Raw genomic sequence first — 25,400 nt, 5'->3', positions numbered from 1 at the left:
ATTGCTCATGTTAGTCGCTCTGGATAAGAGTGTCTGCTAAATGACTAAAATGTAAATGTAATGATGATATTAGTATGTAAAGTAATTTTTTTAGAGCAGGTCTGAGTAATAACATGGTAATAACATGGTAATAACATGGTAATAACATGTAATACATAATAACATGGTAATAACGTGGTAATAACATGTAATACATAATAACATGGTAATAACGTGGTAATAACATGTAATACATAATAACATGTAATAACATGGTAATAACATGGTAATAACCAACCTCTGGTCAGGGTTGGGTTTTCCCTTTTTCCTCATGTTGTTGACAGTGGTCTCACTGAAGTGCAGTCTTCCCAGAGTAACTTTAGTGATCTTGTCCCCTGGTAGACTCACTCTGAGGGATGAGACGTTATTCAAAAATGTAGGACGGGATTCAAGCCAATCGATCCCTTTTTGGCCATGCACCATATATACCTTTTAAAGGCAATGTTCCCGCATTTACAGTGAACTACGCTGCATTTGTCGGCTCAATGGGAAATTACCTTTAAAAGTCAAACGTGCTATTACGCGGATCTACCGCTGATCGGATGAATCTCAGCCACAGTTATCACTTTTCTGCAACCGGATCGCCTTTCTGATCACAATTGTGTCATTGTTCAGTTTGAATGACGGATTACACTCACAACATGGAACACAGCCGTCTACAGTAAATAGTATAACGAAATGAGGACAGGACACTCACTGGACTGGCAGGAATGGTTTCTTGCTGCGATCAGACTGTGACTGTTCTATGGTGACTTTGTGAGTCTGTGCCTCAAGCTGCAGAGACAGAAAAATGGTCAAAGTATAGCTAACTGCATACTAACAAAAACTATTTCTTTTAATGCCTTTGCATCATTTGAAGTAGTCTGCCGAGGTCAAAAATCTGAAGTTCTAGGTAAGTTCATGTTGCATATTTGGATGGCGTTATACTAACCTTGACGCCAAACACCTTGACTTGGAAGCTCTCTATTTGCGCAGGGCCGTTGGGTGTTTTGACGAACTTGGGGTCCCCGGCCATCCCTACGTGAACTGTGACCTGAAAGTGGTTCTTTTTCTGACACACAAAGGACTCGTCAGCTGCGGAGTAGTTGAAACCCTTATCAGTGTCCACATGGTAACCTGGGGAAGGTCTGTCGAGAGACAATAGAAACATATACACTGAGTGGACAAAACATTAAGAACACCTGCTCTTTCCATGACATACTGCAGACTGACCAGGTGAAAGCTATGATCCCTTACTGATGTCACTTGTTAAATCCACTTCAAATCAGTGTAGATGAAGGGGAGGAGACAGGTGAAAGAAGTGTTTTGAGACAATTGAGACGTGGATTGTGTATGTGTCAGAGGGTGAATGGGCAAGACAAGATATTTAAGTGCCTTTGAACAGACTATGGTTGTAGGTGCCAGACTGCCAGGTGCACCGGTTTGTGTCAAGAACTGCAACGCTGCTGGGTTTTTCACGCTCGACAGTTTCCCGTGTGTATCACCACCCAACGGACATCCAGCCAATTTGACACAACTGTGGGAAGCATTGGAGTCAACATGGGCCAGCATCCCTGTGGAACACATTCGACACCTAGTAGTCCATGCCCTAACGAATTGAGGCGAAAGGGGGGTTGCAACTCAATATTAGGAAGGTGTTCTTAATGTTTTGTAAACTCAGTGTATATTTAAGCAATAATGCCCGAGTGGGTGTGGTATATGGTATATTAAGCACGGCACAACGTGGAGTGCCTGGATACAGCCCTTAGACGTGGTATATTGGCAATATACCACAAACACCAGAGATACCTTATTGCTATTATAAACTGGTTACCAACGTAATTAGAGCAGTAAAAATAAATGTTTTGTCATACTCGTGGTATACGGTCTGATATACCACGGCTTTCAGCCAATCAGCATTCAGGTCTTGAACCACCCAGTTTATAATTATGATTGACCAAGTGTGATAAGAATAACATACAGTAGGAGTCAATTGTGGCCATTTAAGTCAATTGTTTAAGTTAATGAAATGGGGTTTGTTTACAATGACTCATGACTAAACCATTTTACTGTGGGCTAAGAAATGAGAAAGACATTGCTGATGAGTTATGATTTGGTCAGACATAGAAAGTGGAAAATATTTGTCCCTTAAAATAATGTAGCCTTGAGTTAGAGACTTTAAGACAGGCAGCTGAAGGCGTGAGCCTTGGGGAAGACTTAGGGAATGTAAGGCAGAAAGACACTCACAGGACGTCATAGTTACTGTTGTAGAGCGTGCTCCAAAGGCCAGGCTGGTAGCGATCCCAGGTCAGGAGCTGATAGCCCCCCATCCCCGAGCTGCTCCCTGTGGCCCCGTCACTGTCATAGGACGGGACGTCAACGCCTCCACCTCCACTCTCAGAACCCACTGCTAAAGGAACAGTCACAAAATGGTTCTGTACCTCAAGGGATTCTGTCCGTCTTCTCTTCTTACAGTCAGGTAATATAGGCCTGAGGAGGAGGAGGAGGAGGAGAGAGAGAGGAGGAGGAGGAGGAGGAGAAGGGAGAGGAGGAGGATGAGGGAGAGAGAGGAGGAGGAGGAGGAGGAGAGAGAGAGGAGGAGGAGGAGGAGGAGGAGAAGGGGAGAGGAGGAGGAGGAGGAGGAGGAGGAGGAGGAGGAGAGAGAGAGGAGGAGGAGGGAGAGGAGGAGGAGGGAGAGGAGAGGGCACTGTTAAAACATGAATATCCCTTTGAAGTAAAACATCATTTGACTGTCATTCTCAAACTGATATGTACTGTAAGGTAGTTTAGTAGTATATGTACCTATATGTACTGTAAGGTAGTTTAGTAGTTTATGTACTGTAAGGTAGTTTAGTAGTATATGTACCCATATGTACTGTAAGGTAGTTTAGTAGTATATGTACCCATATGTACTGTAAGGTAGTTTAGTAGTATATGTACCCATATGTACTGTAAGGTAGTTTAGTAGTATATGTACCAATATGTACTGTATGGTAGTTTAGTAGTATATGTACCCATATGTACTGTAAGGTAGTTTAGTAGTATATGTACCCATATGTACTGTAATGTAGTTTAGTAGTATATGTACCCATATGTACTGTAAGGTAGTTTAGTAGTATATGTACCCATATGTACTGTAAGGTAGTTTAGTAGTATATGTACCCATATGTACTGTAAGGTAGTTTAGTAGTATATGTACCCATATGTACTGTAAGATAGTTAGGTAGCAGTCCTCACCCTGTGTGTTGACCAGCTGAGGGAGGCAGGTATGGATATCCTGGTTCTGAAGGGCATCCAGACCCAGGTAGTAGACAGGATGGGGCTGAGGGTAGACCTAGGCCCGGGGCTAGGTGTGGGGCTTGACCTGGAGGTAGTACTGGGACCGGGGCTAGGTGTGGGGCTTGACCTGGAGGTAGTACTGGGACCGGGTGTGTGTTGGCCCTGGGGTAGCTGTCTGCCAGACCCTGGCGTGGAGGAGGCTGATGCTGCTGGAGAGCCTTGTGGTGGACGGGGGGTGTGAGGGGAGTGTTAGCCTGTATATAGCTCTCCCCTGGGCTCAGGTAGTGGGGGTGGTGGAGGGGGGGGTCATGGGGCAGCGGGCCTGGACACATGCCCGTCTTGGTGTAAGAGTTAGTCAGCCCCTGGTGGTACGGCAGGCTTGGGTGTGGTGGGGGTTGTGGTGATGGCTCTTTATATCGACACGATGAGGCTGGAGGACGCGTCACTGGCTGGAAGACTTCCTGGTTCACGCGGACGTTGGACCAATGGGAGCCGTAGCGCACCTCTAGGGGAGGAACAAGGCAAAAGGCAGTCAAAATCATTAATTTTATCGGAGCATTTGATTGTTATCATTTGGTTATACTGTGTGTAACACTTGCCATTAAAACAGATTCTATCAACCATTGTTGATCAAGTATTGCCGATAAAGGAAGAGGTTAAAGAGGTTTCATTGTCACAGGGGCTCACCTGGTATTTGTGGAGGTGAGCACGGTTCTGAACCAGAATCTGGTGGGGACTCTGGTAACATGCTGGGAAGACAAAGTCACAGTAAGACACGGCCCTCCAAAGCCAAGGTTTTCTACAACTGGCCTTTGCCAGTTTCTCTCTGCTTACCTGACTTGTCATTGTCTTGACTAGCCAACAACAAAGCCTACAGCTATAGCTGTGGTTGGATGGGCTGCAGTTGGTGCCATGGTGGAGAGCTACCCACATGGAGCAGGGACAGTACAGGGCTGCAGACCCAGTAGCTCTCCGGGAGGAGGGTTGGCCACGCCTGCTCTAGGATTGTGTCGTTGTGTTGTAAAGACTGTTATGTGTGTAGATCCCTTCCATTTAACATGGCTGCTGTGTTTATGGGTGGACATGGAGTAAGAATATGGATGCTTGCCGGGTATTAGATGTTACTGGAAACAGATTTCCCCTCAGGTACAATAAAGTCACTAAAGTAAAGATGGATGCTTACGATGTTGGGTCCATGTGGTTGCTGAGGTACTGCTCCAGTATGCTGGTGTCCACCACCGCACTCTCCAGGACCCCACTCATATCCTGGCATCCTGGAAACACATTCTGGTTTAGTCTCTCTCTCTGTGTGTGTGTCTCTCTCTCTGTGTGTCTCTCTCTCTGTGTGTGTCTCTCTCTGTGTGTGTGTCTCTCTCTGTGTGTGTGTCTCTCTCTCTGTGTGTGTGTCTCTCTCTCTGTGTGTGTGTCTCTCTCTCTGTGTGTGTGTCTCTCTCTCTGTGTGTGTGTCTCTCTCTCTGTGTGTGTGTCTCTCTCTCTGTGTGTGTGTCTCTCTCTCTGTGTGTGTGTCTCTCTCTCTGTGTGTGTGTCTCTCTCTCTGTGTGTGTGTCTCTCTCTCTCTCTCTCTCTCTCTCTCTCTCTCTCTCTCTCTCTCTCTCTCTCTCTCTCTCTCTCTCTCTCTCTCTCTCTCTCTCTCTCTCTCTCTCTCTCTCTCTCTCTCTCTCTCTCTCTCTCTCTCTCTCTCTCTCTCTCTCTCTCTCTCTCTCTCTCTCTCTCTCTCTCTCTCTCTCTCTCTCTCTCTCCTCTCTCTCTCTCTCTCTCTCTCTCTCTCTCTCTCTCTCTCTCTCTCTCTCTCTCTCTGCTCTCTCGCTCTCTCGCTCTCTCTCTCTCTCAGGGCTTTATTGGCATGGGAAACGTGTGTTAACATTGCCAAAGCAAGTGAAGTAGATAGTAAACAAAAGTGAAATAAACAATAAATATTAACAGTAAACATTACACTCAGAAGTTTCAAAAGAATAAAGACATTTCAAATGTCATATTATGTATATATACAGTGTTGTAACAATGTGCAAATAGTTAAAGTACAAATGGGAAAATAAATAAACATAAATATGGGTTGTATTTACAATGGTGTTTGTTCTTCACTGGTTGCCCTTTTCTTGTGGCAACAGGTCACAAATCTTGCAGCTGTGATGGCACACTGTGGTTTTTCACCCAGTAGATAAGGGAGTTTATCAAAATTGGGTTTGTTTTCGAATTCTTTGTGGATCGCTGTAATCTGAGGGAAATATATGTCTCTAATATGGTCATACATTTGGCAGGAGGTTAGGAAGTGCAGCTCAGTTTCCACCTCATTTTGTGGGCAGTGTGCACATAGCCTGTCTTCTCTTGAGAGCCAGGTCTGCCTACGGCGGCCTTTCTCAATAGCAAGGCTATGCTCACTGAGTCTGTACATAGTCAAAGCTTTCCTTAAGTTTGGGTCAGTCACAGTGGTCAAGTATTCTGCCACTGTGTACTCTCTGTTTAGGGCCAAATAGCATTCTAGTTTGCTCTGTTTTTTTGTTTGTTCTTTCCAATGTGTCAAGTAATTCTCTTTTTGTTTTCTCATGATTTGGTTGGGTCTAGTTGTGTTGTTGTTGTTGTTGTCCTGGGGCTGTGTGGGGTCTGTTTGTGTTTGTGAACAGAGCCCCAGGACAAGCTTACTTAGGGGACTCTTCTCCAAGTTCATCTCTCTGTAGGTGATGGCTTTGTTATGGAAGGTTTGGGAATCGCTTCCTTTTAAGTGGTTATAGAATTTAACGGCTCTTTTCTGGATTTTGATAATTAGTGGGTATTGGCCTAATTCTGCTCTGCATGCATTATTTGGTGTTTTACGTTGTACACGGAGGATGTTTTTGCAGAATTCTGCATGCAGAGTCTCAATTTGGTGTTTGTCCCATTTTGTGAATTCTTGGTTGGTGAGCGGACCCCAGACCTCACAACCATAAAGGGCAATGGGTTCTATAACTGATTCAAGTATTTTTAGCCAGATCCTAATTGGTATGTCAAATTTTATGTTCCTTTTGATGGCATAGAAGGCCCTTCTTGCCTTGTCTCTCAGATCGTTCACAGCTTTGTGGAAGTTACCTGTGGCGCTGATGTTTAGGCCGAGGTATGTATAGTTTTTTGTGTGCTCTAGGGCAACGGTGTCTAGATGGAATTTGTATTTGTGGTCCTGGCAACTGGACCTTTTTTGGAACACCATTATTTTTGTCTTACTGAGATTTACTGTCAGGGCCCAGGTCTGACAGAATCTGTGCAGAAGATCTAGGTGCTGCTGTAGGCCCTCCTTGGTTGGTGACAGAAGCACCAGATCGTCAGCAAACAGAAGACATTTGACTTCAGATTCTAGTAGGGTGAGGCCGGGTGCTGCAGACTGTTCTAGTGCCCTCGCCAATTCGTTGATATATATGTTGAAGAGGGTGGGGCTTAAACTGCATCCCTGTCTCACCCCACGGCCCTGTGGAAAGAAATGTGTGTTTTTTTTGCCAATTTTAACCGCACACTTGTTGTTTGTGTACATGGATTTTATAATGTCGTATGTTTTTCCCCCCAACCCCACTTTCCATCAATTTGTATAGCAGACCCTCATGCCAAATTGAGTCAAAAGCTTTTGAAATCAACAAAGCATGAGAAGACTTTGCCTTTGTTTTGGTTTGTTTGTTTGTCAATTAGGGTGTGCAGGGTGAATACGTGGTCTGTCGTACGGTAATTTGGTAAAAAGCCAATTTGACATTTGCTCAGTACATTGTTTTCACTGAGGAAATGAACTAGTCTGCTGTTAATGATAATGCAGAGGATTTTCCCAAGGTTGCTGTTGACGCATATCCCACGGTAGTTATTGGGGTCAAATTTGTCTCCACTTTTGTGGATTGGGGTGATCAGTCCTTGGTTCCAGATGTTGGGGAAGATGCCAGAGCTAAGGATGATGTTAAAGAGTTTAAGTATAGCTAATTGAAATTTGTGGTCTGTATATTTTATCATTTCATTGAGGATACCATCAACACCACAGGACTTTTTGGGTTGGAGGGTTTGTATTTTATCCTGTAGTTCATTCAATGTAATTGGAGAATCCAGTGGGTTCTGGTAGTCTTTAATAGTTGATTCTAAGATTTGCATTTGATCATGTATATTTTTTTGCTGTTTGTTCTCTGTTATAGGGCCAAAAAGATTGGAGAAGTGGTTTACCCATACATCTCCGTTTTGGATAGATAGCTCTTCGTGTTGTTGTTTGTTTAGTGTTTTCCAATTTTCCCAGAAGTGGTTAGAGTCTATGGATTCTTCAATTACATTGAGCTGATTTCTGACATGCTGTTCCTTCTTTTTCCGTAGTGTATTTCTGTATTGTTTTAGTGATTCACCATAGTGAAGGCGTAGGCTCAGGTTTTCTGGGTCTCTATGTTTTTGGTTGGATAGGTTTCTCAATTTCTTTCTTAGGTTTTTGCATTCTTCATCAAACCATTTATCACTGTTATTACTTTTCTTTGGTTTTCTGTTAGAGATTTTTTGATTTGATAGGGAAGCTGAGAGGTCAAATATACTGTTTAGGTTTTCTACTGCCAAGTTTACACCTTCACTATTACAGTGGAACGTTTTGTCCAGGAAGTTGTCTAGAATGGATTGAATTTGTTGTTTCCTAATTGTTTTTTGGTAGGTTTCAACACTACTTTCCTTCCATCTATAGCATTTCTTAATATTATTCAGTTCTTTTGGCTTTGATGCCTCATGATTGAGTATTGCTCTGTTCAAGTAGACTGTGATTTTGCTGTGGTCTGATAGGGGTGTCAGTGGGCTGACTGTGAACGCTCTGAGAGACTCTGGGTTGAGGTCAGTGATAAAGTAGTCTACAGTACTACTGCCAAGAGATGAGCTATAGGTGTACCTACCATAGGAGTCCCCTCGAAGCCTACCATTGACTATGTACATACCCAGTGTGCGACAGAGCTGCAGGAGTCGTGACCCGTTTTTGTTGGTTATGTTGTCGTAGTTGTGCCTAGGGGGGCATATGGGGGAGGGAATGCTGTCACCTCCAGGTAGGTGTTTGTCCCCCTGTGTGCTGAGGGTGTCAGGTTCTTGTCCAGTTCTGGCATTTAGGTCGCCACAGACTAGTACATGTCCCTAGGTCTGGAAATTATTGATTTCCCCCTCCAGGATGGAGAAACTGTCTTCATTAAAGTATGGGGATTCTAGTGGGGGGATATAGGTAGCACACAGGAGGACATTTTTCTCAGTTGAGATAATTTCCTTTTGAATTTCTAACCAAATGTAAAATGTTCCTGTTTTGATTAATTTAATAGAGTGAGTTAGGTCTGCTCTATACCAAATTAGCATACCCCCTGAGTCCCTTCCCTGTTTCACACCTGGTAGTTTGGTGGATGGGACTACCAGCTCTCTGTAACCTAGAGGGCAACCAGTGGGTCCGTCTCCTCTATACCATGTTTCTTGTAGGATGACAATGTCTGTATTTCCGATTTCTTTGGTGAAGTCCAGATTCCTGCTCTTTAGGCCAAAGGCAGATGACCTCAGGCCTTGGATATTCCAGGATGAAATAGTGAAGGCTTTGTGTTCCATAAAGTGTCTAATGTTGTTGGTTGTGTGGTTTGGCCTCAGGCCAGTAATTGTGAGCAGAGCCTGCTGAGCATCTGGTACATGCCATTGGCTTGGGCTAGTGTAAGAGTGGGTGTTGGGCCTGTTTGCCTGCTCACGGCCTGGGCGTATGTGTGACTTTCATGTTGAGGCCCTCTTTGTGGGAGTGGGGGCTTGGGGTGGGTAGGAGGGGCATAGGTCTGATCTGAGGGGGCCTAAATGGGGTGTGGGCATGGTTGACTTGGGGGGAGTTAATTGGTTGGGGTGGGGGTGTAGATGTGGTTGATGGTGCTGTGGTCTGGATGTAGGTCCTCTCTGCGGGGGTCCTCTATGTGTAGGTCCTGGGGGGGTCCCAGGTCTGGGAGAGTGTCTCGCTGGTCTGGGCGGGGTGTCTGTTGATCTGTTGCTCCTGTGTGAGGTGTTGGGTCTGCGGTTGAGGGCGATATCCTTTAGGGTCCGGGCGAAGGTGGGCACTGCTGCCTTGTATAGGTGGACCTGGTCGTAAAGGCTGTTCACGTCCAGGGTGGAGTGGTGGGCCAGGAAGACATTTGGTTTTGATGCACAGTCACGGGAAATACTTGCGTTTACCCGCTGTATGGTAGCAGGGTGGAAGTCTTTTCGTGGTAACAGGGTTGAGATAACCACTTGTGCGTTGGGGAAAGTAGAAGAAGCTTTTTCTATCACGCCCTTGAGTGATGTGGCCACCCTTTCCTGCTGTGTTCTCAGGTCGTTTGTGCCTGTGTGTATTATTATGTGGCTGGGTGATCCTAGTCGGTCCTTAGACAGAAGGTCTAGGGCGCGCTGGGTATTTGGACACCAGAGTTTAGACACTGTGTGTTTTGGAAAAAGTTTATTTTCTTGTATGTATTTCCCGTTTGAGTCCATAAGGAGTACAATCTGTGGCTTGTGTATGTCCTCAGTGGGTGTGGGGGGGTCGTCATGAGGGCTATCAGGGTGTCTGACTGGGGGGTTTCTCTCTCTCTCTCTCCAATTTAAGGGCTTTATTGGCATGGGAAACATATGTTAAAAGTCAAATAAACAATAAATATTAACAGTAAACATTACTCAGAAGTTTCAAAAGAATAAAGACATTTCAAATGTCATATTATGTCTATATACAGTGTTGTAACAATGTGCAAATAGTTAAACTACAAATGGGAAAATAAATAAACATAAATATGGGTTGTATTTACAATGGTGTTTGTTCTTCACTGGTTGCCCTTTTCTTGTGGCAACAGGTCACAAATGTTGCTGCTGTGATGGCACACTGTGGTTTTTCACCCAGTAGATAAGGAAGTTTATAAAAATTGGGTTTGTTTTCGAATTCTTTGTGGATCTGTGTAATCTGAGGGAAATATGTGTTTCTAATATGTTCATACATTTGGCAGGAGGTTAGGAAGTGCAGCTCAGTTTCCACCTCATTTTGTGGGCAGTGTGCACATAGCCTGTCTTCTCTTGAGAGCCAGGTCTGCCTACGGCAGCCTTTCTCAATAGCAAGGCTATGCTCACTGAGTCTGTACATAGTCCAAAGCTTTCCTTAAGTTTGGGTCAGTCACAGTGGTCAGGTATTCTGCCACTGTGTACTCTCTGTTTAGGGCCAAATAGCATTCTAGTTTGCTCTGTTTTTTAGTTAATTATTTCCGATGTGTCAAGTAATTCTCTTTTTGTTTTCTCATGATTTGGTTGGGTCTAATTGTATTGCTGTCTCTCTCTAGATCTCTCTCATCTTTATCTACAGACCGTAAACCTGCCAGGGCCATAGATCACCAGGGGAAACTAACCCATCATTAATATCAGTATGTAACCATTACAGCGTATCAGAGTGTAGTAGAGATCAGGGTTGACCATTACCTCCAGGCTCGCTGTAGCCTGCCCTATACGTGACACAGTAATAATCACTGTTATCAGCCAGGACACAGCTTTAATGGTGGCTCCCTGTACTGTAGGAGACAGTAGTAATCACTGTTATCAGCCAGGACACAGCTTTAATGGTGGCTCCCTGTACTGTAGGAGACAGTAGTAAATCACTGTTATCAGCCAGGACACAGCTTTAATGGAGGCTCCCTGTACTGTAGGAGACAGTAGTAAATCACTGTTATCAGCCAGGACACAGCTTTAATGGTGGCTCCCTGTACTGTAGGAGACAGTAGTAATCACTGTTATCAGCCAGGACACAGCTTTAATGGAGGCTCCATGTACTGTTGGAGACAGTAGTAATCACTGTTATCAGCCAGGACACAGCTTTAATGGAGGCTCCCTGTACTGTAGGAGACAGTAGTAATCACTGTTATCAGCCAGGACACAGCTTTAATGGAGGCTCCCTGTACTGTAGGAGACAGTAGTATTCACTGTTATCAGCCAGGACACAGCTTTAATGGAGGCTCCCTGTACTGTTGGAGACAGTAGTAATCACTGTTATCAGCCAGGACATAGCTCTCATAGAGGCTCCCTGTACTGTAGGAGACAGTAGTAATCACTGTTATCAGCCAGGACACAGCTTTAATGGAGGCTCCCTGTACTGTAGGAGACAGTAGTAATCACTGTTATCAGCCAGGACACAGCTTTAATGGAGGCTCCCTGTACTGTAGGAGACAGTAGTAAATCACTGTTATCAGCCAGGACACAGCTCTCATAGAGGCTCCCTGTACTGTTGGAGACAGTAGTAATCACTGTTATCAGCCAGGACACAGCTTTAATGGAGGCTCCCTGTACTGTAGGAGACAGTAGTAATCACTGTTATCAGCCAGGACACAGCTTTAATGGAGGCTCCCTGTACTGTTGGAGACAGTAGTAATCACTGTTATCAGCCAGGACACAGCTTTAATGGAGGCTCCCTGTACTGTTGGAGACAGTAGTAATCACTGTTATCAGCCAGGACACAGCTTTAATGGAGGCTCCATGTACTGTAGGAGACAGTAGTAATCACTGTTATCAGCCAGGACACAGCTTTAATGGAGGCTCCCTGTACTGTAGGAGACAGTAGTAATCACTGTTATCAGCCAGGACACAGCTTTAATGGAGGCTCCCTGTACTGTAGGAGACAGTAGTATTCACTGTTATCAGCCAGGACACAGCTTTAATGGAGGCTCCCTGTACTGTTGGAGACAGTAGTAATCACTGTTATCAGCCAGGACATAGCTCTCATAGAGGCTCCCTGTACTGTAGGAGACAGTAGTAATCACTGTTATCAGCCAGGACACAGCTTTAATGGAGGCTCCCTGTACTGTAGGAGACAGTAGTAATCACTGTTATCAGCCAGGACACAGCTTTAATGGAGGCTCCCTGTACTGTAGGAGACAGTAGTAAATCACTGTTATCAGCCAGGACACAGCTCTCATAGAGGCTCCCTGTACTGTTGGAGACAGTAGTAATCACTGTTATCAGCCAGGACACAGCTTTAATGGAGGCTCCCTGTACTGTAGGAGACAGTAGTAATCACTGTTATCAGCCAGGACACAGCTTTAATGGAGGCTCCCTGTACTGTTGGAGACAGTAGTAATCACTGTTATCAGCCAGGACACAGCTTTAATGGAGGCTCCCTGTACTGTTGGAGACAGTAGTAATCACTGTTATCAGCCAGGACACAGCTTTAATGGAGGCTCCATGTACTGTAGGAGACAGTAGTAATCACTGTTATCAGCCAGGACACAGCTTTAATGGAGGCTCCCTGTACTGTAGGAGACAGTAGTAATCACTGTTATCAGCCAGGACACAGCTTTAATGGTGGCTCCCTGTACTGTAGGAGACAGTAGTAATCACTGTTATCAGCCAGGACACAGCTTTAATGGAGGCTCCCTGTACTGTAGGAGACAGTAGTAATCACTGTTATCAGCCAGGACACAGCTTTAATGGAGGCTCCCTGTACTGTAGGAGACAGTAGTAATCACTGTTATCAGCCAGGACACAGCTTTAATGGAGGCTCCCTGTACTGTAGGAGACAGTAGTAATCACTGTTATCAGCCAGGACACAGCTTTAATGGTGGCTCCCTGTACTGTAGGAGACAGTAGTAATCACTGTTATCAGCCAGGACACAGCTTTAATGGTGGCTCCCTGTACTGTAGGAGACAGTAGTAATCACTGTTATCAGCCAGGACACAGCTTTAATGGAGGCTCCATGTACTGTTGGAGACAGTAGTAATCACTGTTATCAGCCAGGACACAGCTTTAATGGAGGCTCCCTGTACTGTAGGAGACAGTAATAATCACTGTTATCAGCCAGGACACAGCTTTAATGGAGGCTCCCTGTACTGTAGGAGACAGTAGTAATCACTGTTATCAGCCAGGACATAGCTCTCATAGAGGCTCCCTGTACTGTAGGAGACAGTAGTAATCACTGTTATCAGCCAGGACACAGCTTTAATGGAGGCTCCCTGTACTGTAGGAGACAGTAGTAATCACTGTTATCAGCCAGGACACAGCTTTAATGGAGGCTCCCTGTACTGTAGGAGACAGTAGTAAATCACTGTTATCAGCCAGGACACAGCTCTCATAGAGGCTCCCTGTACTGTTGGAGACAGTAGTAATCACTGTTATCAGCCAGGACACAGCTTTAATGGAGGCTCCCTGTACTGTAGGAGACAGTAGTAATCACTGTTATCAGCCAGGACACAGCTTTAATGGAGGCTCCCTGTACTGTAGGAGACAGTAGTAATCACTGTTATCAGCCAGGACACAGCTTTAATGGAGGCTCCCTGTACTGTTGGAGACAGTAGTAATCACTGTTATCAGCCAGGACACAGCTTTAATGGAGGCTCCCTGTACTGTTGGAGACAGTAGTAATCACTGTTATCAGCCAGGACACAGCTTTAATGGAGGCTCCATGTACTGTAGGAGACAGTAGTAATCACTGTTATCAGCCAGGACACAGCTTTAATGGAGGCTCCCTGTACTGTAGGAGACAGTAGTAATCACTGTTATCAGCCAGGACACAGCTTTAATGGTGGCTCCCTGTACTGTAGGAGACAGTAGTAATCACTGTTATCAGCCAGGACACAGCTTTAATGGAGGCTCCCTGTACTGTAGGAGACAGTAGTAATCACTGTTATCAGCCAGGACACAGCTTTAATGGAGGCTCCCTGTACTGTAGGAGACAGTAGTAATCACTGTTATCAGCCAGGACACAGCTTTAATGGAGGCTCCCTGTACTGTAGGAGACAGTAGTAATCACTGTTATCAGCCAGGACACAGCTTTAATGGAGGCTCCCTGTACTGTAGGAGACAGTAGTAATCACTGTTATCAGCCAGGACACAGCTTTAATGGTGGCTCCCTGTACTGTAGGAGACAGTAGTAATCACTGTTATCAGCCAGGACACAGCTTTAATGGAGGCTCCATGTACTGTTGGAGACAGTAGTAATCACTGTTATCAGCCAGGACACAGCTTTAATGGAGGCTCCCTGTACTGTAGGAGACAGTAATAATCACTGTTATCAGCCAGGACACAGCTTTAATGGAGGCTCCCTGTACTGTAGGAGACAGTAGTAATCACTGTTATCAGCCAGGACACAGCTGGAAAAAAGAGAGGCAGGTCGCTAGAAGAAATGACTGCTCAGTGTGTGATGTGGGAGATCTCCCAGTCCTACTGTGTATCTACTGTATGTAGATTCCCCTACGTGTTGCATTTAGTCAGAAGTTTCGTATTTGCTCCCATACACTACTTTAATACACTAGAAGTGAATTTGTCCAAATACTTATGACACCTTCAAATGGGGCGACTAGATACATAAAGTGCATTTATTTCTAAACGGTAAAACATATATGTATGAACATACCCTCAAATAAAAGGTGACATTCTGCACTGCCGCATCATACAAAACATTTGATCTCAAATCCAAAATGGTGGAGTACAGAGCCAAATGAAACCTTTTAGCTTCACTCACAAAATTAATAGGTAGGGGAGTGTATGTCTATGGTGAGCTCACCTCAGAGCCATATACTGCCTGTATATACAGAACCAGTCAACACCTACTCATTCAAGGGTTTTTCTTAATTTTTACTATTTTCTACATTGTAGAAAAAATAGACATCAAAACTATGAAATAACACATATGGAATCATGTAGTAACCTAAAAAGTGAAATTCCACAAATTAACTTTTAAGAAGGCACACCTGTTAATTGAAATGCATTCCAGGTGACTACCTCATGAAGCTGGTTGAGAGAATGCCAAGAGTGTGCAAAGCTGTCATCAAGGCAAAGGGTGGCTACTTTGAAGAATCTCAAATATAAAATATATTTTGATTTGTTTAACACTTTTTGGGATACTACATGATTCCATATGTGTTATTTCATAGTTTTGATGTCTTCACTATTATTCTACAATGTAAAAAATAGTACAAATAAAGAAAAACCCTTGAATGAGTAGGTGTGTCCAAACTTTTGACTGGTAGTGTACATGCATACATATGGCACTGGGTGAGCTCTGCTTCCAACACATCAGTGTAATGACTAGGACAGCTCACATATTATGGACCAGACCTGGGTCAAATACATACGTAGCACGTACCCAAGTTAAATGCAAGGCGACATTTCCCTGTCACAAACACTCACGCAACAAATAAAGACCTGAACTTAAAAATAAAAAAAATTCTAGGTTCTTTAAGGAATGTCCTGCTAGCTTGTCCCTGTATTTGGCCTTGATCTAATTACTGTGTGACTGATTGTGTGACGGGTGGCCTTGAGCTGCCGACGACGTCAGAGCTCTGCTGCAGCTGTGTAGATAAGGGCTGGGAAGTGTCTCTGGTCTGCTAACTCTATGAGCAGATTTCAATTGTCTAAAGCATCTTATCTGACCTCGTGTCCTGTCCATCTTTAGCCTACAAATGTGAAATAACTGTCCCCTTTGAACTTTAACCCCAGATATGGAAGGTGTGAGTAGGGAAGAGGACCAAGCTGTCTCAGAACTATCAACACAGAACTGGGATCTTTTATTTCAGCTCATGAAACATGGGACCAACACTTTACATGTTGCGTTTATATTTGTGTTCAGTATACATCGTCAGTCACAGGCTTCATTAGGAAATGTGTTGATGATGTTGTACCCACAATAACAATCCGGATATACCCCAACCAAAAACCCTGGATGAACGAAGATATCCGTACAATGCAGAGAGCCCGTGCAGCAGCATTCAATGTCAGCAGAACGAACCCTGATGACTCGGTGGCGTGCGACGTGTACAAGGCTAGCAGGTACGAGCTCCACACATCCATTAGGGACACTTAAAAGACAATACAGACTAACTTGAATTGATATTCGACAACTCAGACTCGCGTCGCATGTGGCAAGGACTACAGACTATCACGGACTACAAAGGCAAATCCAGCTGTGCGGTGTCCACCGAAGCCTCCCTCCCAGACCAGCTTAACAGATTCTATGCTCTCATTGAGGCAGACAATACCGAGCCATCCAGGAAGACTCTCGCTGCTCCAAACGACCATGTGGTTTCACAGGATGACGTGAGGAAAACTCTCAAAAGAGTGAATACTCCCTGGCGGCGTCTTCAGGGTGTGTGCTGCCCAGCTGGCGTGCGTCTTCTCTGACATCTTCAACCTGTCCCTGTCCCAGACTGTAGTCCCCACCTGCTTTAAGGGGACAACCATCGTTCAAGTACCCAATAAAAACAAGGTGACATGCCCAAATGACTATCGCCCCCGTCGCGCTAACCTCAGTCATCATGAAGTGCTTGGAAAGGCAGGTCATATCCCACATCAAGGCCAGCATACCAGGCACACTGGACCCACTCGCATCTGGACAAGAGGAACACCTATATGAGAATGTTGTTCATTGACTACAGTTCCGCATTCAACACTATTGTTCCCTCCAAGCGCGACACCAAGCTCAGAGCCCTGGGTCTGGACACCACCCTCTGCAACAGGATCCTGGACTTCCTGACGGGCGGACCACAGGCTGTGAGGATTGGCAACAACACGTCCTCCACACTGACTCTTAACACAGGCCCCCCCCAGGGGTGTGCCCTCAGTCCTCTGCTGTACTCCCTGTTCACCCACGACCGCGTGGCTAAGCACGACACCAACTACATCATCAAGTTTGCTGACGACACCACGGTTGTAGGCCTGGTAACCAACAACGACGAGTCAGCCTATAGGGAGAAGGTAAGTGAACTGGCATTGTGGTGTCATGACAACAACCTCTCCCTCAAAGTCAGCAAAACAAAGGAGTTGATTGTTGAGTTCAGGAAGCAGAGGAGGGAACATGTCCCGATCCACATCAGCGGGACGGCAGTAGAGAGGGTCACAGGTTTGACGTTTCTCGGCGTTCACATCACAGAGGACTTGTCACGGACCAACAACACCACCACTCTTGTCAAGAAGGCCCTAACAGCGTCTCTACTTCCTAAGGCAGCTGAAGAAATTCGGCATGCCACCCCGTGTCCTCTCCAAATACAACCGCTGCACCATCGAGAGCATCCTGACTGATTGCATCACGGCCTGGTACGGGAATTCCTCCGTCCACGGCCGCAAGGCCCTCCAGCGGGTGGTGAAGATGGCCCAGTACATCACTGGGACCGTGCTCCCACCCATCCAGGACATCTACTCGAAACGATGCCTGAGGAAGGCCCGCATCATCATCAAGGACCCTACACACCCCAGCCACGAGCTGGTCTCTCCCTTACCGTCGGGCAGACTGTCTCGGAGCATGAGGTCTGATACCAACAGGCTCAGAGACTGTTTTTATCTACCAGCCATCAGACTGATGGACACTTGAACTGGACTGACCACCTGCTCTGATTCTCCACACCTTAGCCCACCTCACTACTGCTGCTACCGGACTCTTATTATACTGCTCGGTTTATACACTTCCCCCAATACACCTGTAAATATTGTTCTATAAATGGTTCCTTCCTGTATTATACTGATGCTAAAATGTTTATTCTATTCTACTGAGACATTTACTTTATGTTCATATTCTTATCTTTTATTATTTATTATTGTTGTTGCATTGTCCAGAAGGAACCTGCACGTAAGCATTTGGTTGGACGATGTATACAACGCGTGTCTCGTACATACGACTGATAAAAAACTTGAAACTTGACAGTGGACCGATCTAGCCAAACAAATGACTATCTATTTCTGAATTGAAACCGCCTCACTGATTACCTATTAACTAATCGAACTATTAACTATTAACACTGTTTTAAAATACATTAACAACCTAATGGGTGATCATTAAAGCCAGTTCTGAAAGGTCAGAGACTTTGAATCAGAGCCTCTCTCGCTCTCCCCCCCCCTTTCTCATATTGATAATTCTGTCCAAACCCTGAGAGCTTTAGCGACTACACATTACTGTGAAAAGGCCTTTCACAGTAATGTTCTGGGATCAGCTAAGACCCCTCAGGAACAACAATACACTCATAATTCCATACAAACTCACATGTACGCTCACTTACTCACTCACACACTACACATAATCAACATACACCAGTATGCAGACGCAAACACTCACACCAGAGGGCTGGTGGGAGGAGCTTTAGGAGGACGGGCTCATTGTAATGGCTGGAATGGAGTTCATGGAACTGAGTCCAACATGTAGTTTCCATATGTTTGATACCGTTCCATTTATTCCATTCCAGCCATTACAATGAGCCCGTCCTCCTATAGCTCCACCCACCAGCCTCCTCTGACTCACACATAACACTCTCACACACACACACACACACACACACACACACACACACACACACACACACATACACACTAGGGAATAGGAAGCTGTTTGGGACACAACTGCACAACTCTTACCGTCAAAGAACTGCTGTAACGCTTCATTCTCTCCCAGAACATCAATGGGCACTTGGACTCCTCCAGGCGTCTCCATGGCGATCAGCTGCCTGAGATACACAACTGTTATTGGGGGTGAAACAGTAGGCAAGGCTTGAGCACTGTGTAGGCCCAAGTGTGTTTATGAGGAGGTAAATACACAGACGGTACAAAATGGAAGAAACCCCGTCACCAATGCCAACCTATTATATTCCAGGCTTGCATGGTAGGCTTTGAAAATAACTCCAGACTCACAGAAAATTGGAGGCTCTGTTATTTCTGTCAGGAAAACATAGTGGCCTTAGCTAAAACTATTTCTGTCAGGAAAAAACACTGCCTTAGCTAAAACTATTTCTGTCAGGAAAACACACTGCCTTAGCTAAAACTATTTCTGTCAGGAAAACACACTGCCTTAGCTAAAACTATTTCTGTCAGGAAAACACACTGCCTTAGCTAAAACTATTTCTGTCAGGAAAACATAGTGGCCTTAGCTAAAACGTAACCTGCCATAGAGTAAACTAACTGGATGTATCCTCTGGTGACAATTTCATAGAGCTGCTCTTCAACTAACATTAACTAATGATGTGGAGACTGGAAAGACAACTTCTGGATTTGGATTCAAGGTGTTAATGGAGTAAGAGAAGTTTAGACGGGTCCGATTATTACTCAGACTTTGTTGGTGCTTTCATAACCAGGCCCCTGTCCACTTTGTGTTGCCCTTCCAGGAAGGCCTTTCTCTATTGCTCAAAAGGTCCTCTTCTCCATCCGTTTTCCATTGGCCTAAGTGTTGTTTTTTTAAAACTGGAAATCAGTTCAACTACACTAGGCTCTGTCTATCTCTGCAAGCAGCCTAAGCACTCAAGCTTTACTAATGACAACCACTGAATCTGAATCTTCACGCGTCATAACGTTCCTGACTGCTGTTATGGCATTATGTATGGTGTGTAATAATAACAATAATAATAATTGCCTGCTTGCTGACAGGGGTTGTGTGTGTGTGTGTGTGTGTGTGTGTGTGTGTGTGTGTGTGTGTGTGTGTGTGTGTGTGTGTGTGTGTGTAATATACTGTACATTATAGCTAATCCACGATTAATCATCATTACTATTGTCTCTCTCAGCTCAGCTCATTTAGGGAATGTGTAATTGCTTTGGCTTTACACACGAGAGGCTTTCTGTAATTAGATACAGATGCGGCCCAAATGGCACCCTGTTCCCCTTTGTAGTACACAACGTTTGACCAGGGCCCGTAGGCACTATAATGGGAATAGGGTGCCATTTGGGACGAAGATACAGCGACTGAACTGCTGTGAATAACGAGGCTATTTTCTTCTAGATTGACTTTATAACATTGTCAGTTATGTTCTATGAATCTATGACGCACTAAAGTCTGCCCTATACAGCCTTACGATAACAACTATTATTTGGTTTAAATCTCAGTCAGTCCCAGATAAAGATATGGATGATTACGGACCACTAAGAATTCAAGTGGCCTTTTAAAAAGACAAAAGAAAAACCCACAGGAAATATCAATCTTAAAGACTTACAAACACAGAGCTTTGATTCAATTATCCTGAACATAGCTGAGAGACATTAATCAAATGGGAGAGTGTTGAGAGTGGTAAAAAAAATAATTTAAAACCATTAGCTTCATTCTAACAGTCAGTAGAGAAGTGAAAGGCTGAATGTGCACCTTACCTCTTCTCCAAAATGGAGTCCTGTAGTTCCGTTGAGAACCTTCTCTCCGACTTCAGTTTCCGTCTCTCAAGTACAATCCATTTGGCAAACAATATCCATTGAAATCCTCAGAGCCCAGGTACTAAATGTGTGTTCAGCCATCCATGTAGTATCTTTAGATTTAGGCCTTTTGGTTATGACAATAATATTCCCAGAATTGTGTGTCCGAGATGTTTCTAAACTCGAAATAATATATGATGTCACAGGTGTCTCTCCTGTGTACTTTGTCCTCTGGTCTGAAAGGTAAAAACCATTCACATACCCTGCGCAGGCGTTCTGTCTGTCTGTCTGTCTGTCTGTCTGTCTGTGTGTGCCAGGTGTCCTTGCCCTGGACCATAAAGCAGGTATTCATTACAAGGTGACACACAGGGGAAGTACACTAAAGAGCAGTCTTATCTCTGGCTTACACACTCTGCAAATAGTCCACTGGCATTACAGATATACAGTAAACTGTCATTACAAATATACAGTACAGTACTATCATTGCAGATATACAGTCTATCCATGAACCGGAATGCATTAAAGGTCCTCTCTACCTGGAAAGGTGAGACATTTTCTGTGTTTCTTCTGATATCAGGTATTTTGATATTCCAAAATGGCAGATGTGATATTTTGTGTAGGTGTGCATCTATAAGGAGCTTCTCTTTATCTATCTACAGAAGTAGTTAAGAGCTTCTATTGTTACTTTGATGTCGCAAAGCAGGAAATACAAACCTTTTTTTTTTGTTGTTGTACTTTTTACCCCTTTTTCATGATATCCAAATTGGTAGTTACAGTCTTGTCCCATTGCTGCAACTCCCCTACGGACTCGGGAGAGGAGAAGTTCGAGAGCCACGCGTCCTCCGAAACACGACCCTGCCAAGCCGCACTGCCTCTTGACACACTGCTCGCTTAACCCGGAAGCCAGCCTCACCAATGTGTCGGTGGAAACGCCGTACAACTGGCGACCGAAGTCAGCGTGCATGCGCCCGGCCCGCCACAAGGAGTCGCTAGAGCGCGATGGGACAAGGACATCCAGGCCGGCCAAACCCTCCCCTAACCCGGACGACGCTTGGCCAATTGCGCGCCGCCTCATGGGTCTCTCAGTCGCAGCGACACAGTCTGGGATCGAACCCGGGTCTGCAGTGACGCATCTAGCACTGCGATGCAGTGCCTTAGACCGCTGCGCCACTCGGGAGGCACAGGAAATGCAAACCTGTAGTATATTTGCGTTTTTAAAAGGCTTCTAAAGTGTGTAATTTCCGCTTTGAAATGTCAAGACTTGATTTGCCCTAACAAAAAAATGTATCAACCCCTACAAATATGTCCATTCATTATAATCCACATTTCCTGATGCTGCAGGATTATTTTCCTGCTATAGCAAACTGTCTCAAATTAAGATCCTCCATCTGTACAGCAAGTGTCCCACAGGAGAACTAGGAGCTCCAGCTGATCTGCCATAGTTAACATGCCTCGACTCATTTTGAGTCTCATTTCTAGGAACCTGACGTAGCAGGCGTAGAAAGACACCTGAACGGAGTCCCCACAGGGGAACGGAGGTTAGGTTGAAGAGGGAGAGGGATGGAGAGGACGGATGGCTGGAACTGCTCAGGCCCTCTCCACCTGTTTCCACTAGACCACACCGGGACGGTAATACAGTCATATCGCAGTACACCATCTACGTCAGAGCCTAGAGATACAGGGGGAAAGGCAGTCAGAAAACCATGGCATGCATCCCAAACGGGAAGAGCAAAATTCCATTGGTGGTACAGTAACCGAAAAAGGTTGGGAACCACTGCCCTATACAGTGCACTACTTTTGTACCCTAGTCAAAAGTAGTGCACTATATAGGGACTAGGGTGCCATTTGGGACGCACACCACAGGGTCTTGTACCAGGAAGTATTTTTATATGCAGTAGAATTGTGTGTCCTGTCCAAGATAATAAAGTTTATAGTGTTGAATCTATACTGCAGAGAAGGCTGGTGGGAGGAGATATAGGAGTGTTGAATCTATACAGCTGAGGAGGCTGGTGGGAGGAGATATAGGAGTGATGCATCTATACAGCTGAGGAGGCTGGTGGGAGGAGATATAGGAGTGATGCATCTATACAGCAGAGGAGGCTGGTGGGAGGAACTATAGGAGTGTTGAATCTATAATGATGAACTCTGTGATTGTGACAGATGCCAACAGATTCACCAAGAATGTACGTGTACAATCTATTTTTAAATGCAATAGAATTGCAAACAGATTGAAACAGGTAACGTCTTCAAACCTACTGTATTAAAGGACATCATTTCACGAAGATACACAATCCAGTTCAAAGCCCGGAGACGTGGCAGGCAGGAGGACCATTAACAGGAAGAGTCTAGTACCAGATAAGATGCCCTACTTTTATAAGACAAAGCATGGGCAACGTACAGAACGTACTGCGCAATGTGGATATCTATTTTTATATGCAGTAGAATTGTGTCCTGCCAATTTTACCCTTTAAAGTGTATTGTGTCATCATATCTACACTGACTGAGTGTGTTTGGAACAGATCCCAACAGATTGAATCTTCAAAACAGACACGTTGGTTCCAGAGGTATACCATTTTTTTATTCAGTGTTTTCCAGAAAGGCACTAAAATAAAGTGAGGAAAGCTGAAATACTAACAGAGGAATGGAGGGATGAAAGGATGAAAGGATGGAAGGATGAAAGGATGTTAAACCAGGAGAAAGGTATAGATTGGAACATACACAGACCACAGACCACACACCACAACACACCACGACACAGCAACATACTTCTAACTAGGGCTTGGTTGGTTGGGGGGGTAAAGAACTAAAAAGCCAGAGAAAATGTTCTTCCTCATCATCATCAATGTGTTTTCTAAAACCTTCTAAACGTACAGATTCTTCTCAAGTCCTTGTAATAGAGAGAATGCAACAGAATCCCCATCCACACCTTCTGGTCCCAAATGGTCCCTATTCTCTCCATCAGGGGTCCCAAATGGTCCCTATTCTCTCCATCAGGGGTCCCAAATGGTACCTATTCTCTCCATCAGGGGTCCCAACCATATAGGGCACCAACGTTTGTTTATACCGATCTACAACGACGCATAAATCCCCAATGCTTTAGGCTAGAAACAAGCGGTGAAATGACCAGAGGGAGACGCGCCTCTGATGCACATGGGAATATCCTTGGTTTGTCTCTGTGGTATTCAGAAGCCTAGCTACGACCTTCTAAAGTCGAGGAGTCAAAGAAATTGGATTTAGTAATCTCGGGAAGTAATCTTATACAATGTGCGACTCTGTCGCTATCAAATGATCGAATCACTTTCTGTAAAATAGAACATGCATAATTAAATTGAGAGTTCATATAAATTATCGTAATAAAACATATTTGGTAGCGGAAAACAGATCTAGACTTTATTTATTATCCATATCTATTAATATTATTATTATTATTATTATTAAATAGCCTCCCTAAAATATGTAATGAGTCTTGTTAAACTGTGTAGAAAACCAAGCTGGTGTTGTATTTAATAAAGGCAATCTCAATAAACAATCATTTTGGGAACCCTTGCTCTACATACTGCACTACTAAAGTAGTGAACTATATAGGGAATGGGATGCCATTTGGGACTGAGCCTTTTAATGTGGACAAGAGCTCATTCAGTGTTTCTTACGTATAATAATGGAGTCAAGTCAAGTTAAATACAGCAGCATGGTCGTCACCATAGTTAATGTCCTCTGGTTTTAAATATGGATTGGAGATGGATTGAATAACCACAGATGGATAGACGGACTGAGCGCCTCCATTTACACTTGTTTTGTGTCCCAAATGGCACCCTATTCCATATTTAGTGCACTACTTTTGACCAGAGCCCATAGGGGGCAAAAGTAGTGTACTATAGTGAATAGGGTGCCATTTGGGATGCACCTTGGGTTTAGAGCGCTTCCACTCTGTTCCAATATGCATACTAGCAGACCACTCAGAATGAGAAGCAACGGTCATGTTCCAGATCAACTGCAGACCGACTGATCTCCCAATCCCCTCCCATCCTGAATAACTCCTCACTGTTATTGGTAGATCAGTCAGTCTCTCACCATTCACCACAAACGTGATGCTCTAGAAAAAACGGTCCAATGTACTGAGCGTACATTCTAAGCAATATGCTAGTAGGTATTGAATCACAACCGCTCAGCCTCACTTCTGACCAATCAAGAAGGCAGAGGATGGGAGGAGTCTCCTGAAATGACATGTGATTAGATGAGAGATTGGAAGGGGGTGGCGATGGGGGCGGTCCTTCTGAGAGCCAGGAGGGTAGGATGATTGGAGAGCTATCCTGTCCGTCACGGGAGTGTGTCTGATGATAGGTAGAGATTCAGACACGCCTCCCTCTGTTCTAGATCATGATTGGTTGGTCACAGTTCCTCCTTGTAGTAGCCCAGCTTAGCAAAACTCATCTCTTTCCTCAGCTGCATCACCTCCCAGAACATCTGTTCTGCTAGAGAACAGCAAAGGAGATCGAGGGGAGAAAGGAGGATTGGACAGAACAAGAGAGAGTACACATTAGAACACATTCTGACTATCCTGTAGGGACATTGTCAGCATGAGAGACTAAAGACAGGAGACTAAAGACTGCCAATATGGCTACTGTTGAAGATTGTGGGAATCCTATAAAGGACAAAATCAGAATTTTGAGGTGAATGGGGATTCCCATTCTAGGTATTCTATTTCTTTGCTAATAGGATTCCACCATGTCAGATAGCTGCTGAGTTGGCCCAATCTACAGCACCACGGGTCCGTCAGACACACTACTTTACATGACTTATTCATATGCATGTGGCCATGTACTGTGGTTTCTGCTAACACATCCATCCATGGATCCATCCAATTCTTCACATTAGCTAAAACCACTAAAGATAAGTGCATTCACATGTGACAGGGTGCCATGTTGTTTTCTGCCACAGGACATACTGTAGGCAAAACAACATGGCTGCAGCGTTACAGAAAATGCACTGCTAGTTGATCTCACCGTCCTGC

The 25,400-nt window shown here is 44.6% G+C and overlaps 2 protein-coding genes across 8 annotated transcripts in view; both read right to left on the bottom strand.

The window, feature by feature from the left end:
- The window catches only part of LOC121553498 (myelin regulatory factor-like protein), a 32,747-nt gene extending 12,138 nt beyond the window's left edge, over positions 1-20,609 (bottom strand). Inside the window, exons 1-9 of the mRNA XM_041866639.2 lie at positions 20,351-20,609; positions 18,638-18,726; positions 4,481-4,571; positions 3,985-4,046; positions 3,256-3,802; positions 2,266-2,508; positions 971-1,166; positions 737-813; positions 278-388 (exon numbers count right to left, since the gene is read on the bottom strand). Of these exons, the coding sequence (XP_041722573.2) occupies positions 278-388; positions 737-813; positions 971-1,166; positions 2,266-2,508; positions 3,256-3,802; positions 3,985-4,046; positions 4,481-4,571; positions 18,638-18,713 (1,403 nt within the window). The 5' untranslated portion in view covers positions 18,714-18,726; positions 20,351-20,609. The remainder of the gene's footprint in view (positions 1-277; positions 389-736; positions 814-970; positions 1,167-2,265; positions 2,509-3,255; positions 3,803-3,984; positions 4,047-4,480; positions 4,572-18,637; positions 18,727-20,350) is intronic.
- A 2,336-nt stretch (positions 20,610-22,945) lies between these two features.
- The window catches only part of LOC121553503 (RAB3A interacting protein (rabin3)), a 49,053-nt gene continuing 46,598 nt past the window's right edge, over positions 22,946-25,400 (bottom strand). For 6 of the 7 annotated variants that reach the window (XM_041866668.2, XM_041866651.2, XM_041866697.2 and 3 more), the window contains 2 exons: positions 25,393-25,400; positions 22,946-24,861 (listed from right to left, as the gene is read on the bottom strand). The exon at positions 25,393-25,400 is cut by the window's right edge and continues 62 nt beyond it. In XM_041866668.2, coding sequence (XP_041722602.1) covers positions 24,779-24,861; positions 25,393-25,400 — 91 coding nt within the window. In that variant the 3' untranslated portion in view covers positions 22,946-24,778. The remainder of the gene's footprint in view (positions 24,862-25,392) is intronic. The other variant, XM_041866688.2, reaches the window with a different exon arrangement.

The sequence above is a fragment of the Coregonus clupeaformis genome, chromosome 4 (assembly GCF_020615455.1).
Source record: "Coregonus clupeaformis isolate EN_2021a chromosome 4, ASM2061545v1, whole genome shotgun sequence".
Lineage (NCBI taxonomy): Eukaryota > Metazoa > Chordata > Actinopteri > Salmoniformes > Salmonidae > Coregonus > Coregonus clupeaformis.
This window is presented reverse-complemented; position numbering and strand designations above follow the sequence as displayed.